The following is a 21,543-nucleotide window of genomic DNA, read 5'->3' on the forward strand; positions in this document are numbered from 1 at the left end:
CAGTGATGTTTCCTTTACTAAAATTATATTGCTTCTTTTGCAGTCAGAGCCATGGTTAGCACATAAGCTGTATAACACAATGTCATATGCAGGTGAATAATTAGTGTTAGAATAAGAGAAAGTAAGTTTAAAATTCCCTTGCTGTCACCAGCTTCATCCCACTGAAAAGTTCTCTGATCACTCTGAACTTCAGTCACCTTATCAATGAAATGGGCAATGTTTATCTCATAGCACTGTTTTGATAAAAGTATATGATATAGGCAAACCATAAACCATCCCATGCAATGCCTGATTTTCCCTGGCTGTAGACTGCCACAAAAGGTTGGTACATAACTCTAGGAAGCTCCATTCTAGAAACTAGTATGTGTGGTACCAGCATGCTCAACTATGCATGGTGACACTCCTAATAGGGTAAGTAGGTGTCATCTTACTTCATGTATTTTGCCTTTTCTTTTGAATTAGATTATAAGTATGAGAGGGCAACCCTCTTCAAGTAACTTACTAATACTACTAGTGCCTAAGTAAAAGGAACACATTAGTATTTCCATATTCTTCTTGCTGCACCCTACAACAAATTTGCTTTCATGAAACTGAGTCTATGATCTGTACACTGACTTTCATGAAAGAGAGCATTAAAAATATGTGTCATACAGAATAAATTCATTTTTGCTTTACCACTTCTTTTTCAGGGGTAATGTTTACCCATAACAGTTCTTGGAGTTGCTTCTATGAAACCTAGTGTGAGGGCTTTTACTTTTTTAGAACTCAACTTAAGAAAAGTTATTCTTTGCTCCAAAAAAATGTGTATTTCACAGGGATATTGATAAGTATGTATCCCTTTACGTTTTGGCTACAAGGAAGCTGAAGGTCAAGTATAGTGTTCAATTTTGGCAATGAAATAGAATCTTGGGACCAGCTTACATATGAACCCTTTTCCTTGGTGGTCTATACAATCTATTCTAGGATAGCTTTACCATCTAGTAGATGCTGACAATTTTCCTTCAATATCCCTTCTCCTCTTCTTCCTTTTAGTAATGAAACCCGCAAGTCTTAGTTGGGTACACATATGCCAATTTGAGATAACACTCCCCAGCCTGTCTTTCACTAAATAACTAATGGAGTGTCAACAGGAGTGATGTAATTATTTCTGGGTCATGCCCTCAAAGGAAACTCTTTATACTCTAAACTTCCTTTATTCCCATTCTAAGGGACTGTGACTTTGACCTTATAGACAAGGGCAATACCCTACCTATTAGAAAGAACAAAACTGTAAATGGTAGCCAATTCTTAAAAACTGTCATGGAAAGCATTAACCTATGTGACAATGGCAATGCACAATCAACTCAACAATCCAAAGGTTATAGGAAGTGCTTAAAGAAAAAAGCAAAGACTCCTATTCCCCTTGTCTTACTCTACCTGATGTAGTCAAGGTTGAGAGTCCCTTGGGTGTTCATTCCTTCAAATCCCTATTCATGTCTCTCTCTCTCTCTCTCTCTCTCTGTGTGTGTGTGTGTGTGTGTGTGTGTGTACACATATATGGGCTTATATCACTTACAATATCAAGAACCTAAAACACATCCAGCAAAATAACATTCTTATATAGAGACAAATAATACTTTCTAATGTGAATCTATCAAAATTTAAACAACCACCCTCATTTTGAAGGAAATAGTCTCCTATTGATATAAATAGAAAAACATTTGAAACTGTTTATAAGATATATTTTAGAGATCAGTTCCCAAAAGTTCTACCTTTCATACAAATCCCCACATTCAGCGTACCCTCTTTCTCCTCTACCTTCACTGTGGCCCAAGCTCATATCTCACAATTGGACTACTACAGTCACCTCCACCTGGTCTCAATTTCTTTACTGTTGCACCCTTGCAATCCATTCCTCAAAAGCAAGATCTCTCAAACCCTTAAATTAGATGAAGTCATTCTCCTACTTAAAACCTTCCGATTGGTTTTCACTGATATAAGATAAACCCCAATGTCCTTCCAAAGTTCCCAAACGTACAAAGCATCACAGCTCTTTGTGACTGGCCCCTGCCAAAGCCTCTGACCTATGACTGGCCGGCCACTCCCCTGGTTACCTGGTCCTCTTTTTGCTCTGGGGTCTCTGTACCAGCTGTTTCTTCTACCTAGATGCTTCCCTCTCCAATTCAAATGGAGAGCTCTACTTGTCACCAGGTACAAGCTTCCTAAATAGACCTTTTCTCACCACCTGAGGCCAGAAAACTACTTTTAATTCTTCATAACTCTTTTCAATGTTTGAGTTTCCTCCTTTCTAGAGGTTTATTTATTCTTTGCTGTCTTCCCCACTTGACTATTAATACCACGAAAGAAAAAGATCCTGTCTGTCTCATTCACTACTATATTCCTGATATACAGAAACAGTGCTTGGCTCATAGAAAGTTCCCAATAAATATATGGCAAGTAATTAAACCAACCAGTCAATTTAAAACAGTCCATGTTCCATGCACTTTGTGGTTGAGGCCATCTGTTCACTTTGTTGAGAGAAAAAGGAAAGAGCTACAAGGCAATCTAAAAATCTGACTTCAGAATTAGATGGCTTGCATTTAAAACCCAGCTCCATCTTTTGCTAGCAAATAATTGAATTTTTCAGGTCTCTGTTATTAGTTTTCAACATGTGGAATAATAGCATAGCTTATAGGCTTGCAAGGATTAAATGAGGTAATGAACATAAAGACATTTTTCAAAACTTTAAACTATTATTGCCGTGACTTGACTATGTCCCTCTAATTTTAAACAAAGGATATTAAGAAGGTGAATATGGTTGATGTACTTTCTATGCAAGAATGAATATATAACTTTTAAACCTGTTGAAACCACCATGAGAAGGGGACTATGGCAGAAAGGAGAAAAATAGAGGGGATGAACCAATTTTAGTTGTAATACATATATATATATATATGGAAATATCACAATGAAATCCCCTGTACAGCTACCTTAAACAAACAAAAATGTCATTTCTTTCAAAAACAGAGAACAAGAGGTAAAAGGTCTTATCTGCCATCAGTGGGAGGGAGAGGCAAAGGAACTGTTCTAGGAGGTGGAACTATCACGTACTCGTGTACGAAAATGGAAAAATGAGAACTGTTGAAACTACTCCAGGAATGTGGGGACGGAGAATGATGGAGAGGATGAATTCAACTATGATATATTGTAAGCTCTTTGGTAAATGTCACAATGTACCCCCAGCACAACAATAATAAAAAAGAATTCCTGTGTTGGAAACTTAATCCCCAAACTCATATATGATTAATTTTTGGAGGTGGGGCTTTGGGTGGGGTAATGTCATGGGGTGATGTTCCCAGGATGGCATTGGTGGCTTTATATGTAGAGGAAGAGACCCAAGCTAGCAGTCTTGCTCTATGTCACCATGTGATGCCTTCTGCCATGTCGCAGTGCAGCAAGAAGAACCTTATCAGATTCCAGATACCAGCCTTTCCAGCCTACAGATAAATAAGCTCCTATTCTTTATGAACTAGCAGGTCTCAGGTATTTTGTTATAATAAGAAAAACAGGCTAGGACAGTTATATAAATGTTATCATTATTTCCAACTGGTTCATAACACATACGCAAAGAAAATGTCAACAACTGGATCAAATTTGGCACTTAAAATTTCAATAATAGTTATATGTAAAATTTATACAATCTTTACCTTTTTATAACTGGATATTCTCTGACATATGTGCTCGATTCTTTCACTGCACATAGCACTGAATTTACTCTGAAGATCAGTGGGAATCAGTTCATTTAGAGAAGTAAAGCTGGTACAGTTTTGTACAAAATGATCATCACTTTTAGCCAAGGCTTCAAGAATCTGTAGTAATAAATGCACAAATACATAAAAAGAACCAAGAAAAAAATAAGTTCAAAAGTAGCCACATAAAATTTCCATGGTCAACACTGCAGGATAACTCCCTGTGTGGCTCTTCTCTTAGTGGTGCCCAGGACTTCCAAGTTCAGTGAGGCACTGTCTTCTGTAAAGTGAGTGGGTTTGTCTGTTTGGAATCTCTCCTTTGCCTTCTGCTGTCTATAAAAGCCTGCTGAGGGAGGCAAGGGGACTTCAAAGACTCCCTTCTGGATAATTCAGCATATTCTGATGCGGGAACACATCTCCTATACTTCAGTTAGAGCCACTGAGAACATTTTTTTTTTCTCTTCAGTTGGGTGGTAGCTACAACTACAAAAAGACTACAGAAAAGCAATAGCACCCTTACTGTTACCAAAAGCCCAGCACAGGGAGTAGAGTTAACAAATGCTTACTGAAAGAATGTATAGATGAAAAAGTATTTGGGTGAAGTATAAATAAATGTTTATGCAGTCAGTACACAAGCTCTAGTTGATAAATGCATCATATAAAAGCATCCATGTAGCTGGGCATGGTAATGCATGCCTGTAACGCTAGCACTCAGGAGGCTGAAGCACAAAGATCACAAGTTCAAGACCAGCAAATGCTAGGCTAGTCTGGACTACAGGGTAAGAACCTATTTCAAAAACATACATATGATGTTTTCAATGAGCAAATGTGTTGCATATTTAATCAACTGTAAGGCTGCGTATGTGTGTGTGTGAGTGTGTGTGTATGTGTGTGTGTATACACAACTTAGATAGCTAAGGATTTCCAATGAATTGTAAATTTACAGGTAGCATTTATGACTGATCAAAAATCACAGATCAATTATACCCTTAGCCAAATTTTTATAATATTCTATAAGCCATAAAATACATTAAAGTTACATTTATTTCAGCTTTCTTACTACCTCCACTCCCCTGTTACACTGAATACAGACTGAGGTTTTGTTTAGTCAGTAGTCTAGAGATTAGAGCTATCTTTATCATTAGCAGTATGCTTCTGGGTCTTTTTCTTAACTTTGACTTCCTTCATGTATAAAATGGAAATGATATTTGCTGTTCTGGTTTATACAGTTATCATACATAAAAAAATCTAACGTATCTTGCGAACTTGAAATAGCTGGAAATGATTTAAGATAATTATAATCATCTGGTCCCAAATTCTTACATGGATCCCATTAATCAGGCAACATAATTGAGAAGGGATTGTGTTTTGAAAATACATATTTATATCAACACATAGTGCTACAATACCATCAGAATGATGGGTTTTTAAGCGAGTTTCAAAATACAAAATAAAAAATTACTTTAAAAATAGCTCATTTGGATCTTTATTTTCTCCCACTGATATTAAAAGTACATATTATAAGTGGTAACATCTCAACTATATTTGAAACGAATTAAAATGAACAAATAAAAGCAAGGAGGCTGTATCTCATTTTTCCTACTTGTAGTACCTGAATTCCCACAAGATGATACAAAAGTAGAATGAAACACTAAAGCCCAGGCACGTGAAGGGCACAGCAGGAGTGTAATTGATTCATCTGTTAGGGGAACATGAAAAGGAAGTACACTCATCCCCTTCAGACCACGTTTTTCCACAGGGCTATGAACTACCTGCCTCCTTCTCCATCTTGCTTTCACATAGGAACTGTATAATGACATCTTTACCAAACAAGAATTATGCAAATGCTTGTGGATCTATTCATAAACTGACCTGGTCTCTAAGCTTCTGGAAATATTTGGCACTTGTAAAATTTGAACTCTCTTATAATCTATTTCACAACTTCAAGTATTGATCAGAGGATAATGTACATTCAAAAAAAATACCACCTGTTGTGAAAACTCTCTGAAGTACATTTATTGATCCTGAATTAATAGACACCAAAAACATAATAGATGCAATGAGGTCTTTGTCACTTCAACTAACCTTTGCCTGGGCAAGAGCTGTTTCTAACTTAATACTGTTAAGTTAGAATCCTTTTGATTCCAAAAGGATCAGTAAGTGGAAGGTGGCACACAGAGAAAAGAAACAAAAGAAGCTGAACGAGCTGACAGCTGCAGCATGTACAGCCATTCCATTTTTTCAAGTTTTGGGATCATCTACTATATTTAGAAGAAAAAAGCTGTAGTCACAGGCTCACTCATACCTTGGCAGTTAAGCTGAAGAACCCTTTGGGCTCGATCATCTTCTCCAGCACATTGCACTTTATCCCAGCCGTGCTGTCATACTCATACACAACCCCATACTCCAGGTGCACATTATCCACTGTCAGACTCACGTGTTCCTTCTTCCCATCAATGATGGCCATGGTGTTGAACTTGTCAATTGCCTCTGGAGTACAGACAGTCTTAATTCAGCAAATTCACGAAGGGTTTCATCATTTCCTCAAATAATCTTGTGTCTGAATAATTTTTAAAGAGTTCTTTAAAGGTAGCTAAATCAGATGGACTAAATGAAGCAAGCATTTAGTTTTGAAAAATGGAAACTTTAAAAATATTTTAAAAAGCAAATGCTTTTTAACATGACTCATCATTTTAACATGACTAACCAATCTTTTCTATATCCACTTTAGTCTATGGGCCACATGTATGAACTTATTGATATCAACATAAATACCATAGATACGCATCTGTAGTTTTTATTAAAAGCTTAGATACTTAAAGCCAGCGTTTCTAAAACTACTTCAAGCATTGGATGAAAATGTTCTCAAAGCAGCAAAACTTATATAAAGAAGGTCATATTCGAAAGCAGAAAGGAGATGTAAGAACTGTTTTGTTTTGGTGGAAAGAATACCTAGTTTCCCAAACAGCATTTTGCAAAGAATACTTACTGAGAGAATTTGTCATTGTTCGCTATACTAAAATTTCCATATGGAAAGTTTGCCTGTAGCTGTTCAGCCTACAACCAGTCAGCTGAGAAATAAACACCTAAAATCTCACCTAACAAACTGTTCAAGACCTAACAGTAAATATTAAATAAGCAAAAACAGAGTATTCGTTTGCTTAAGACAGCAAAGTCCCATAAGTATTAAGGGGGTTAGCATAGAATCGCAGTTTACTGCAAAGCAAGTAAGTCCCAGAAGAGCTAGAAAAATCATTTTCTCAGTACATCAACCCATCTGCCTTTTAATGTGGCACCAGTCCTGTTTTATTCCAAATGAGAAATAAAAGATTTATGATAAGGTCCTGAAGCTTGTCTTATTTTGAATAAATAGTATTATATCTTCTCATGCAATGTTCCTGTTTCAGTGAGGGTGAAGTATTTCTGATACTGTTACAGGTTAGATAGGTTTTAATGAAGCATTCTTCCAGGAGTGGAGGGAAAACAAGCTTTTTCTAAGTATACCTCATACTGCTGGTGCATACAGATGTTAATATGTCTGTATGATATATAAGAAGTACATATTTGGTCTTTGGGCCTTTGTTCCTGACAAGGAGTTTCTAAAATCCTTGTAACTTACTGTTGTCTTTTGATATTCATAACAAGCTTCTTTCAAACACACCAGACTTTGTGCTTATGAAGTGATTCTCAGTGAGCCTCCAATCAAGATAGAGCAGGATGGATGTCAGAGGAATCACCCATGTGATTAGAGATTAGAATTTCCACACACCCACAACTCTAAGCACAGGAGTGGGTGAGGATTACAGATTAAGTTCAATTACCAATAGCCAAACACTTAGTCATGTTACATAACATAACCTACATAAATGTCCCTAAACAACAGGGTTTGGAGAGCTTCCAAGGAGAAGGATGCAGCCTGACTTCATGAGGAAAGCACTCCTATGCCTGGCACTCTTCCAGATCTCATCCTGTGTACCACTTCATCTGGATGTTCATTTTGTATCAGTGATAGTCAGTAAAGTGTATTCAGTACTCAGTTCCATGGATCATTCTAGCATATTACTCGATATAAGAAAGGGATGTGGGAACCCCCTGAACTTAAAGCCAGTGGGGTCAGAAACAGAGACGAAAACATCGGATTTACACAGGCTTCTGAAGTGAGGTCAGTCTTATGGAACGGAGCCCTTAACTTGTGGGGTCTGCAACTCCCAACAGTCAGTGTTAGAACTGGACTGAAATGTAGGACATGAACTAGTATCTGGAGAGTAAAAGAACTGATTGGTGTCGTGGGGGAAGTCCCACACATGTGGTGTCAGAAGTGTTATCTGAAAAATTTGTTTATAATAGGAAACTCTCCAGCTGTGTTGGTTTGGAAGAACTAAACAATATAATAAAAACGTCCAGATACACCCACTGATAATATGAATGGAAAGGCACCAGGAAAAGCTAAGAGAGGATTCAAGGAGGTCTGTGAAAAAGTTCTGAAACAATAATTCAAGATACTTGTCAAATGGAGACATAAATGTAATGGTCTCAGTTGCCCTTGGCAAAAACAACCACCAAACACAGCCATTTGCTGGATTAGTCCAATAAGAAAACAGAAATGATGAATCCTTCTCAAAAGATCTCTCTCTCCCTCTTTCTCCCTTTCTCTCCCTCTCTCTTCTACTCACACTCACATATTAGTTTGCCTCTTTCCTCACTGCCAATGTGCCAATACAGTAAAAATTACTTAAAGCAAGAAGGTATTTTTAAATATCTTCTTGAAGTTTTAATGAGCATATAAATACAAAGCTGATCTTGTCAAAATGGAGTGAGGTGGAGGTTCTGCATTTCTGTCTAGCTCCCAGTGATGCTGATTCAGCTGTTCTGTGAGCCACGTGGCAATAGCAAGGTCGAAAAAACATTCGACTCCAAATAAGAAAACACAACATAACCTGGGTTTGAATCCTCTAACACTTAACTAGCTTTGGCAAGGCCCTTAACCTATATAGGTTTCAATTTCTTCTGCCCCACCCCCAAGAGGATGGCTATGTTCTGTTTTGATGCTGAGTAAATTATGTAATCCATGTCAAACACTTAAAATTGCCTACTAACAGGATATAGCAACCACATGTTAACTACTATTACCACTTACAGGTTTGAAATGGATGGTGAAAGAGGAAAGGTTTGATAATTTCAGAAGAGTCTTCTGAACAATGGATTAAGCAAATGAGAAAAAGGAACCTACCTTCTACTTTACAGTCAAAAGCACTCCCTGCTTCATCTCCAGGGGGTTTGGAGACAGACTTTTGGAGGTCCTCTTGAGCGCTCTCAAGGCTATTATAAACCCATTGTATGGAATCTTGCTGGAAATGAGGGAGGAGAAAAACCTCAGACTTATTGCTGTTCCCTAGAATGCATATCCATTTCATAAACTTGCTTTGGAAGGAGAGTTGAGCACCTTATTTATTCCTCTAGTTTGTTTAAATAGAATTTTATAGAGCAAGAAAATCAACAGTGGAATGGAGAATCAATGACAATTCAACAAGATGACTTTTTTCAAGCTTAAATTATCTTCCAAAGATATATTCCAAAAATGCATGTTTATAAATAGGCTGTATTTATCAAATGTCTTACTTAAATGCATCAAATATATCTCAAAATGAGTTATAAATTACATCTTAAAATAAGCAAATGCTAATGGACAGTTTTTTGGTGAAGCAATTATCTATAATTGTATAAGCTATTTAAATGCTCTCCTAATAGTCACAAATATTTTAATACGTTTAATGGTGCTTTGAATCAAACCAATATAAAAAGTGGAAGAACATGTTCCACCATATTGAGTATCCAAGTCATGTAACTAGCTTTTAATCTTCCCATCATAAATCATCTCATATTTTAATTGAAATGATATTTCTGATCATATTTAGAGAAACAGGAGAGATGAAATGGCTACCAAATAATGGCTTCAAAGGTTGAATTACTTTAAGGTTTAGACTTTTTCTAGATAAGATGATAAATCAAATTAAACTATGTTACTGAAGTATAACACATAGTATCAATTTTTCTCTTGTATTAACTTCCCAATTGTGTATAATTATTACATTGCTATAAATCACTAAATGATGTTTAGGATCTGGGTTTGCAGTAAAGCCCCTGCTTAGAACGCACAAAGCTTTGGGTTTAATCCCTAGCACCACACACAGAAAAAGCTAGTTAACTTGGTCACCTATGATGGCTGCTAATGGACCCTAACCCCAGTATTCACAGTTTATGTAGGTCCTTCTCACACTGACCCTGGACTCAGACTTATGACTTGATTTGTCCAAAAGGATACTATCCAAGTAAAGGGTTTATCACTAGCAATAGTCCAATCTGAAATTCAAACACCATGTAGAAAGGAAAATCCTGCTAAAGACTGAGAAGGGAAGCCATGGGAGCTCTGGAAGACAACCATACATGGAGTGGAAGGCCATGAGGCAGGGGACCCAGGTGCCCATGGGGTTCAGGCAGAATGCAGCCACAGCAGCAACCTCACAGAAACCACACGCAATTAAATGAAGAGAAAAATCAATCACTGTTGTCTTAAGCAACTAAGTTTTGGAGTGGGCTATTTTGTGGGAATGGATACCTGAGAGAGCATGTTACTTTTAGAATTTTTCTGTATATTTGTTGCTTTTCTTAACATCTCACCAATCAGCACCTCTCCAAGAAGGCAGGCAGGGAAAGTGAAAAGGAATGAAACTCAAATCTGTTTGGATACTTATTAAAATTCTGATGTAAGAGTAAGGTTTGATAATTTCAGAAGAGTCTTTAGAAAAATGCATTCAATCATATAGTTCAATAAATGTTTATTGAGTTACTATCAAACAGGGTAGCCAATCAAAGTTTCAATCTGTTATGCTAGTTTTGACCTTATTAGTGAGCAAAATTGACCAGCTCTTTTCATGTAGGTTCATTCAGTGTTTTGCAGGACATTAGTCCTGGCCAGTGAGAAAATACCATTTACTTTCTTGGTTTGGACACACAGTCAAATCCTCAAGTTTGGAGAGAACTTCATAATGTTTAACAAGAAAAGTGCAAGACCCTTCCTTTAAAGTTCCTTTTGCATATAGTTGATTAAGTTGAGAGCATTTTCTCCTACAGACCAACATTCACTTTTTCTTCATGAGATGATAAACTTTGCTTATGAATTAGGATTCCAATTTTATCTTTCTGTGGCACTTATGGATCAAGGGATAGTAATTAAATACATTCTGATATTTTTCTTTTCAAAACTTAAGGAAGTTACCTAAATACATGCAGCCAGAAATCAACCACAGGCTCTATAAAACCCATAAGTTTCACTGTTAGACTTCTAACCAATCATGTATTTACAATTCATATATATATATATATATATATAGTCACACAATGGTCACCATACATTCTAAAGCAATTTCAAGAAAGCAATTCAAAACTTTAGATTTCAATTTGATCAATTTATCAAAATGAAAAGGAGAGGCAGGGGATGTAGCTCTGAGGTATGGTTCTTGTCTAGCATACACAAGACTCTGAGTTCAATGTCCATAACCATGGAGAAAAGATAAAAGGAAAAGAAAATATCCTAGAGGATTTTATAAATGAGTAGTACTACTGTAATAATAAAATGCAATCATTTAAACAGTCAATTCTAATTAATTATACAGATGAAACAGTCATTATGAGATTTACAATGCTGTGTTTAAATTCAAATAAAAACTGGAAACCACATCATCTCTGGCACTAGCCTGTGCTGTCCTAGGTCATCTATGCCCACTTTCAATGAGATCCAGATGAAGTAGGAGCAGTTTACCTTCATTGGCCTCCTGTATTTCCGGCAGGCTGTCACGTGTGCAATGACACTGGCGTGAGTCTCTTTGCTCACATTGATTCCGTTTACTTTGATAATGCATTGTCCAGGGTGAAGGCCAGCTGCTGCAGCCACAGTTCCTTTAAATGCAGGTGGGAAAATTGCCAAAAATAAATGTCAGGAATAAGATTGATCTTTATCACAAATGTAAAAATGGAAGCAATTTTATAATATAATAAAGGTATAGGAGAATGTCTCTGACAAATGTGGTTCTGATAGTAATGATCTCTCAATATTTTTCTGTTCTTAATTTATCATTCAAACTGTGATTAACAGAATATTCCCCCACCTCCCTAAGAATTATTTTAAAGGAAGATTACAAAGTGACCTTATAAACAACAATTTTCCCTTTAAAATGTCTAGTCGAGGTAAATTTCTAAATAAACATATAGAGTGGGAAAACGTGACAGACGGAAACATCTGCTTGATTTATCTTTGTTTACAAAATCCCTAAATTTTCATGCCAACAATTTAATATTCATGTAAAAAAGAAACTGTTGGGGAAAAAATCAAATCAGTTAGCAGCTATAAGCAGACTAGATGTTCTAAGAAAAATGAGAGGTCCAGAGAATTTGTGCAGAATGGAGTTAAGCAGATTGTATCAACTGTCCAGTCACTTTGTTTGTGTACATATAGATTAAAGTGTAGAAGAGGTATCTCCTAACCAGTAATTTAAGATTCTTCTGAACTTTCCAGTCACTGATATTGGATAGTATGAGCAAATCCACATTAACATAGCATTATTAACAAATAATACATATATAATTCACACTAATGGTTAAAACATCATAAATGATTTGGAAGCAATTTATCCCACAAAAGAATTATTAAACACCTTTTAGAAAATTTATATTTAAGAATGTACCTTTTCTTTTCTTCTCAGTCCCCACTAAAGTTCACTCACAGAACATTAAGTGAATTGAATCTTGGGTGAGAAAAGGAAATTCCTAGAAGAGAGAAGGGTCTGGAAAAAAGCATTGAGTCAAGAAATCACTGGCCTTCTGAGAGCATGCCAGCAGTTCTGTTGGTGTGAGTGTCATATTGGCAGGGGTGTGTGAAGAGACAGGACTGGAAAGCTGTACAGAGCCCCACTGAAGAGCCCTGTGTGTCTGGTGTGAAATCCGTAAGAGTTTGAACCTTACCAGGCATGTAGAAGACTCTGAGGGCCTTATGTGTGAGAGAATGAGTTTGTCTGTGAGGTAGGAAAAAAAGAAGTTTACCTTGGGAGACAAGAGGCAAGTTTGGAGAAGAAAGAGCTAGCTAATCAAAGATATAGAAAAAGATTGTTGCGTGATCGTAAGTGCTCAGTAAAAAATAAGACAGTGAATGAGGGGACATTCTTTCCATAACTGCTAGTGTGTTTGCGCTGTTTCCCAGCTTTTCAGGAGAAGGCACAAAGAAGGAAGGTAGGTTGACCTGATCCAAGGCTGAAATCCAGCAGCCAAGATGCGGCTGGGCGATGGGAACAAGAGGATCCTGAGGGCACTGCCAAGAGTGAGTGCAAGGATCCACAATGGGAATAAGGTTGGGAAGGCATTTCCTTTTCTTATGACATAATTTCAGTGTGAGAAGAAACCACAGAAAAACATCGTTCCATGCTTGTCTGAGAGAAAAAGCACATGAGCCTTTCTTTTACCCTTCAGAAGCAAAATGAACTAGCCTGAGACCAATCTTACCACTAAATTCCAAAGACAGAACCTTGCTCTTTACATATTATTCTAACAGCAAGAGAGGAACAACTCAGTTCATTCAGGTTTTCTGCTACTTTCTAGTATAAAAACATGAGTTCTTCCTTTTTCTGGCTTCGTGAAAAATAAAGAACATTTGATGCCTCAATACCCCAATTCTGTTTTATAATATTTAATGAGTTATTGAAAAGGCTTTAAATGTTTATCTATCTGTATATTTTTTAAATCTGAGGGTAAAGACAAGTTTTTGAAGACTCATTTTTATCATATACACATTTTTATCATATATCATATAATTAATTTATAATCTCATAAAGGTCCAGCTAGTATGTTCCTGATAAAATTTCAACTCCCTGTCTAGTGTTTGAGCGATTACATTAAGATACTTCATAGTTCCTAGTAATAAAAAGCATGTGCCCCTCTTATTAGATAAGCACATAGCTTCTTCAGCTTACAAAGAGCTTAGCTAGCTGCTTGCAGCTCTATTATTCCCTTCAATTATTACTAGTGTCAGCATGAAAAGAAAAATACACATCACAAGAGATGTCAGTAACTGATTTTCCATTCAAACAAACAGAATAAAATATGGACAGACTTTTAGTCACTAAAATTATTTAATTTAAAATGAATTTTATGGTGACATGAATCCATGGCTCCTGGGAGGACTTGAAGGACTTATATAGTAACAGGTTATAAAGCCTACAGATCAATCTGAAACCTGAAACTTCACATCCTTGAATTACTGCCAAAAAATACATTTATTTGCAGAAGGAAAAATACAAGTAGAATCTTAAAATTATTGTCTTTTGGCTAACTGAAGCATATAGAAAGTAAGACTGAGGTGTCATTCTTTTATCCAGTTTTTAATAATAATAATAAATATACCTTATAATTCTTAAGGCTTTTTTAAAGAAAATATTATCATCATTAGGTACTACTGCTGAGTTAACACAGTGGAAATGAGATTAAGGAGAAAATTCCTAACAACATGGTCATGCATATTTTAAACATATCCTCATTCCACAGGGAATCGCCAAAGCATCCTGGAAAGGTTGCTTACCCCAGAAGATCAATTTCTTACCTCTTCCCACCGCATGCACAACAGAAGGACCAAATCCTCTGATCTGGAATCCAAGACCGTCAGCTGAATCTGGGATTTTTACTGTCCTAAAATCGATCAGAAAATAAGGCAAAACAAATACAAAGTGCCACAATTGGTTAAAATGATAATCATCGACACTTTTGTTCATTCTTCCAATAAATACACATTGAGGGTCTACCATCTGAAGAATACCAGGTTAGAAGACCTTGGAGGAACATGGTACCCACCCTCACAAAGGCACATGGTAGGTTTGCAATGAAGAGTTTTAAAATTGAACATAGTTGGTACACAGCATATGCTGAAAAAGGACAGGCTCTGGGAGCATACAAACCTAGCTTTGAATCCTCATTCAGTCACTTCATAGTTATATAACTTGGATAAGCTCCTGTTCTCTGACATGGAAAGTTTCATAGAAAGATAATGCCATTAAAACATTTTGCAGGGTGCTGGTGAGGATTAAAGGAGATACTGCTGTGTGGTGCTATGAGCTAAGCAGGTAGTTAATAAAATAAAAAATTCTCTTATTAGCTTACTGTTATAAAAAAGACCTGGATACCTTGTGAAATTTCTTTACAAAGATTGATAAGAAAGAAACACAAAGTTAATACATTTTTACCTGTTGGGAACTTCATCAAAGAGCACCAATAAAGAACTAGTTCTGAATAATAAAGGTGTCAAACACTACATCAAAAGAATTTAAGAATATGATCAACGTTAGTGTTTATGCAGTGAAATTCTAAAATCATAACTCATCGAAAGTAAGCTTAAGTAAGAAAAATTATTTTCAATGAATCACACAGAAATGAATATGAAGGGATGGAGAACATGAGTCAGCTGTCATGACAAACCAGTGAAGGAGTTCAGTTGGTAATGGAGAAATAAAACATTCTACAGAAAGAAGTCAGGAATCAGATAGCAGCAATGAAAAGCAGAGGACGCTGGATAAGATGACCCACTGTAACATAAAAATGAGAATAAATTACAGTAGAGAACCCAAATGGATAAGTAAAATGCAATCCATTCTGATGGCTAGCTTGATGTCCTAGAAACAACAGTGTTTGCCAAAGATGAGTTAGTTATAAAACAAATGTCAGTAGCCCTTCAAGGGCACACCGGACAGTCCAAAGTTAGGTACAGCTGCTGGAGGTAGTTGCATTCAGAACAGGGCAGAGATTAGCACTGCAGCCTAAGCTATAACCTAGGCAGGCATTCAGTGATAAAAATGCAAATGGCTTGAATTAATGTATGTTTTGCCCTTAATTAAATACTTTCTGGTATACAGGGCCATATCTATTTCCTTTGAATAACAGAGTTTCAAGTGTCTGTCAAAGCTTCATAGTGAATTTGAATTTTTATTTCACTGAAAATGAAAAATAACTAAGAGGAAGAAGAGAATAAATACATAACCTGTGAGCATGAAACAAAAACAGGCATTTCGTGTGTCTTTATATAAGGAAAAGTTCACTTTTGCTAAACCAGCTTACAACTTTCAGGCATTATGAATTACTGTTGCTTTCAGAATACGTGCTACTCATAAGCGGCCTCTCAACCCTTCCCAAGCAGTCTTTCTACCTTAATTTAACTATGTATGGTTGCCCCATTATAAACTTCAGGAAGATTATTATATTTTTCTTAACAAAAATTATATTAAAACATCATGAAGTCCATTTGGGGGAAAATGTTGGAACACCCCTAATAAAATGATTTTTGAAGAACATATTTCCCTGGTGGAAATCCTACACTGCCTATCAAAAGAAAGATTAAACTGATACAAGAGGAATGTTCTATTTCCAGTATAAAATAAATATGCTAAATTATCAACTACAAAGTCTTTAGGAAAATTCCTTGATGTTATCAAGTATAATATACAACTAACATTAAAAAAAAATCTGTTGTATTTACTTCTCATATTTTTGCTTTTCCCCCCACATAGAATACTACTTAAATTACAAGACGCTATTTTAAGAAAATATAATAGTGTCTACACAAAAACTTCCATGCAACTCCTCCTGAGATCTCATGCCCCTTGACCTGAAGTACAGAAACACCAAGGTGGCCTCAGAAACTATAGGTAGGACAAGGTCACTGTAATATAAGAAAAAAGGAATTGACTGTAGAGAGCAGCAATCTTCTCACCTCTATCCTCAACCCTCCATGTTTATATGACCAGAGTAAGGAATAACTCTACTCTGTTGAGACAATTGCATGTGATCTGTCTGCATCACAGCACAAACAGCCCACTATAGCTAAGTTGCTCTATGAAAATTCACACAGGAAACCTGTGTTATTACCTTTTATTGTCAAGTCAGTTTATGGAAAAATCAAAGAAATCATAAGGAGAAACTGCAAGGCATTGAGCATGCTTTACTGAACGGGGACATGTCACTCAATGAACACCCATAACAAAGGAAATCTTTGTGTCAGAGCTTGCAACAAAACCTCCAACTTTTTACATATTGGAAATCTGTAAGAAGGGAAAACTATCAGCTTACATAATTTAGATATCATTTTTCAACTGCAAAATCTTAAACTTAATACTGAAAATACTTGCACAATAGTTGACTGCATGCTATTCAAATAAATATTAGAAATACTAGAAATATTGTGCTTCAAAATATTGTGCTACATACTTTTTTCCAATTTTACCTTGTGCAGTAAGTTTGTTGTTTGGGTTTTTTTGTTGTTGTTTTTGGTGGGACTGGGGTTTGAACTCAGGACTTCATATTTGCAAAGCAGGCATTCTACCACTTAAGCAATACCCTTATCACTACTGTCTCATAAATAAAGAAGATAATTTTAAATATATGTAATATATATATACATATATATATAATTTATATAACTCAAAGTAAGGACATAAAGGAAAAGGGTATAAATTTCAAACAAATTAAATGAAAAAGTGAGTATGTCATCTTCAAAAAGCTTTTAAAACACAATGCAAAATATACTTGATGTAATAAAAAGGCAATGGAAAAAATGAATAAGAAAACTGATTAGAGCATCATATATAACCTCACTAGCGTATTTACTATGTGCTGGACCCTTCACTTAGTTCTTAACAAACATACTGCCTCTGCAACACTATGGCACAGACACGTTTACGCCATATCTACAGATGAGAACTTTGAAGTGACTACTTAGCTGGCAAGTTGAGGAAAAGAGGTTCCAGATACAAAGGCAAACATTGGGGTGAGGGTCAGACCCCAACTCTGCTCATTAAGCAAACTTGAGGACTGAGATGTTTCCCCATTTGTTTGTAGTTTTGAGGTTGATGACCTCACGGTCTTCTAGCTGTGGAAATGTCTAAGTCAGTGAACCTCTTGTTGTAAGGTTAACCTGGGGCAACAGAGGGCCTTTATGTTAACTAATGATTGCTTTGGAATACTGCTCTCTTTCTCCTCTCCAACCTGCACTCTGTCTTTCAGATATGCTCAATGTCAGTAGATAGGCCACTAAGATAGGGTTGGATAAAGGGGGAGGAATAAATCATAATTAAGTTTAGGGGGAAGATATTATTGCAGTTCTTTGCTGCCCTCTAGCCTATCCTTCCTGAATTAGTAACATCATTAATGAGTCACACTCATGCTTGCAGACCACTTGGTAAGTTGCTGGTAGAACTAAAGCATCCATCTACTTTAATGACCCAATGCTGCCATGAAGAGATGAACTAGGGAGAATCTAGCCCATTACACTGCACTTTGCCTCAAGATAAATCATGCACAGTGCACCCAGCTGTTTCTGAATACATAGCTCAATATTTTTATATATAAAACATATACTTAAGGAAAGGAAGACTACTGTATGTATTTATGATACTCTCATAAGTACTTAAATAGTCTTTTTTGTTCCTGAAGTGATAACCTTCATTTATATTAAAATTAATGAAGCTGCCTTTTATTCTTGATAAATAAATTTTAGGCAATAATTCTGATAATAATCATAGTATATTAAGACATCCCATTAACTGGACCAGGAGTGTGGCTCAAGAGGCAGAGTACCTGCATAGCAACCATGAGGCCCTGAAAAAAATAAAAATAAAAAGGTCCTATTAAGTACTTTATATCTATTGTCTCAATTAATAAGTAAAAAGAGAACACATGACAAGGGATAATGCAGCATTGATGAAAATGATTTGCAGCAGAAAAGCTAATTACTTATAAGTCTAACCATAATATGTTTCTAACTGAAACAAAAACAAAACAAAAAGTGTATAGCTCACAGTCTCACTTTTCAAGTATATGGGCATTAATACTTTGAAAAATCAACTAACACTTAATTTCAAACAAAAATGGTTATTTACGTGTGATAAAATTATATGAAAAATGTCTTCTTTTAGAAAAATCTCCAAATCTTCTGTAATAAACATGATTTTTTTTCTAATCACAAGTTGATAGATGGTAGAGATGGGCAGACAGCGATTCTTTGGGCATAAGAATAAGTATATATACTTACAAGTATCTTTCAGACTTGATCCCATCTCTTATGAGCACTGAATTATAAATGGTGTCTAATCACCTCACAGCATCAAAAGTTCTTATAGCTCAACATGCAGCTCTTTATTCCCTGGCTCTCTGCTACTTTTCTCACTCATCGTGAAACTCATCCTAATCCAGAACAAGAAAACTTGGGCAAAAAAAGAAACATCTACTGATCCTTTGTGATTCAAGTGGCAAGCACTTACCACCATAAGCACTGTAGTTTTTCCCATCACCTGCAGACCAGTATTAGTGGTATAGAGGTTTAATTCTAAACATTTACTCAGTTAACTTTTCTATTTTATTCATTCATATACACACACACACACATACACACACACAAACACACATATTTTTAAATCCCACAAAAAAATCATTCATCATTCAACTTACTCCCTTGGCTTTGTGCTCACAAGCACTCTGAGAGGCTTTCTGCTATTTAAACAGGATTTCAGGAAGCAATCGACTTCATTGAAAGGTCTCATAAATACAAGGTCACCATTAATAGCAAAAATCTTCTTCCCAACTTCCATGCCAGCCATCTAAGAGAGAAATGGCAAAAATAATTCAAATGATAATTTAATAAAAATTTTAGGTTTTCACAAATCTAGAAAGAGAAAATTTTAAGGTTATATATTTTGAAACTCTAAATACATTTGCAATATTTTTAAACAAATTCATACAATAGAACAATGGATGAAATAGCAGTTCTCATTTCTTTGACCTACCTTTAAATTTGATTATACAGCTTTACTGAAATTCTGCCTCATCTTTTCTCCTTGACATTATACTTCTCATTGGCCTTTTCTTTCTGTTATATAATAGGTCCTTTTCTTATTTCATCCATAACTACAGTCAAACTCCTAGTTAATTTTTAAACTATGCTTTCCGTCTATATCCAATTAACTCAGACGCATATTCAATGGCACCCAGTATGAATCTGGTCTGAGATTAGCATAAGTGTCTCCAGAGCAGAAGAGAGAAAAAATGGCTTGGAATCCAAGCAAAAGAGCTCCAACAAGCACAGAGGTATCACAGTGTGCAAGATGCTGAAAAGAGGACAAGGAACATGTTATCCTTCCATGTTAACCCAGATACTCTTCTCAACCAATCCTACAGCCTACGAACTCCCAGCTGCTTTGGCTGGCAGTTAAGTGATCAACACTGCTGCTAGGGTACTTTATCAATAGCATATTCAGATGAAGTGTTCTCTAAAAGCATCTTCTGAAATGCCTAGGAGACACATCTCAGTCTCATACAAAACTAGTAAATATGGTCAGTATGTTGGTTAGGCTCACTAACAGAGTATGAGTCGACCAACTATTTTGTTTGTAATTAGTATGTTATACATGAAGTTTTATCTTGCATGCACTTGTCTTTTGGTCAGAGACCATGGGCATTACCAGACAGGAGGATGAGAGGTGAAAAATTTCCACTAACTACAAGTAGACTCAAAGTTGAAAGTTTTACTTCATTAACTCTCATATTCTTTATTAAAGATCTGAATATTGAGATGTTTTCTTCAGGATTAAGCATCTTACAAGTCAGCAGTAAGGTGAGATTGCTTAAAGCTTAAATACTTGGGACATAACACTAGAAAGTAGATTCCAAGAGGGCAGGGGATTTTCTCTATTTTGGTGGTCACTGTATTCCCAGAACCTAGAGCACTGCCTAGCACATAACACCTATTTAATAAATATTTCTGAATGAAGGAGTGAATGATCAGGAGATTCCTCTGTTTAGACACCTGGTCATGTAAAAGAATATCAGTCATTGTTAATCCAACCTACTGATGGAAGTTACATTTATGGAAGAGATAAAGATAGTAGGAAAGTAGATGACAAAGCCTTGATTGAACAAAAGAACTGTCTGCATACACGGTACAGTTGTCACATCCTATGCACCTACACAGGGCTCCAGGTTGGAATTTGTGATTAGAGAAGTCCCAGGGACATAGAATAAGCTGCTTGGCCTCCCAGGAGATCAAGAAGCTCGGGACTATAGATCTCTGGAATGCCCCTTCCTCCCAATTCCCCCAGTGCCCACACACAGGCCCAGCTGACACAAATGCTGAGTACCTGGTAGAATCTCAAAGTAAGTTTATTCAGACACATTATCAATAAACATACTAAATGGGTAATTTCAATTTCTTTAAGGCTTTTATATTTACACATCATATCAACTAATATGAATAAAAATGCTAATTTACATTACCTCAGCATTAGATCCCTTTTCTACCATCTTTATTATTGGAACTTTATTTTTGTCTTCTAGCCCAAATCCATAGCTGCCTTCATTAGATTTAATCTGAAATGTAAAATAGTAACATTATTAATAAGGAAACTACAAAAAACAGTTACAACAAAATGAAACAATACATATCACCATCAAATACGCTAATGCAATCTCCTAAAAAAGTCTAATCAACAAGAAAATGTACACAGTAATTGACTTACCAGTAGAGACTTAGCTATCACGTTTTCCACAACTTTTAAGTCATGTTTCATAAGTCGATGTTTCATATTCGATCCTTCCATTTCTTCATCAGCAAAAAAACGGAAAAGCAGGGCTTCATCTTTGAATTCACTTTTTTCAAGGACTACAGAAACAAAGGGAGATTAAAATTGTTTCAATCAGTCCAAAAATCAAACTCATTTTCCATCCCTGTAGACAT

General features: G+C 36.0%; 1 protein-coding gene across 1 annotated transcript in view; it reads right to left on the minus strand.

The window, feature by feature from the left end:
• Positions 1 to 21,543, minus strand: part of Prex2 (phosphatidylinositol-3,4,5-trisphosphate dependent Rac exchange factor 2) — a 288,123-nt gene that overhangs the window by 129,550 nt on the left and 137,030 nt on the right. The window contains exons 16-23 of the mRNA XM_074068562.1: positions 21,326 to 21,468; positions 21,084 to 21,176; positions 19,263 to 19,411; positions 14,374 to 14,459; positions 11,548 to 11,684; positions 8,959 to 9,076; positions 6,034 to 6,218; positions 3,687 to 3,848 (exon numbers count right to left, since the gene is read on the minus strand). Of these exons, the coding sequence (XP_073924663.1) occupies positions 3,687 to 3,848; positions 6,034 to 6,218; positions 8,959 to 9,076; positions 11,548 to 11,684; positions 14,374 to 14,459; positions 19,263 to 19,411; positions 21,084 to 21,176; positions 21,326 to 21,468 (1,073 nt within the window). The remainder of the gene's footprint in view (positions 1 to 3,686; positions 3,849 to 6,033; positions 6,219 to 8,958; positions 9,077 to 11,547; positions 11,685 to 14,373; positions 14,460 to 19,262; positions 19,412 to 21,083; positions 21,177 to 21,325; positions 21,469 to 21,543) is intronic.

Source organism: Castor canadensis, chromosome 3 (genome assembly GCF_047511655.1).
Source record: "Castor canadensis chromosome 3, mCasCan1.hap1v2, whole genome shotgun sequence".
NCBI classification, from domain to species: Eukaryota; Metazoa; Chordata; class Mammalia; order Rodentia; family Castoridae; genus Castor; species Castor canadensis.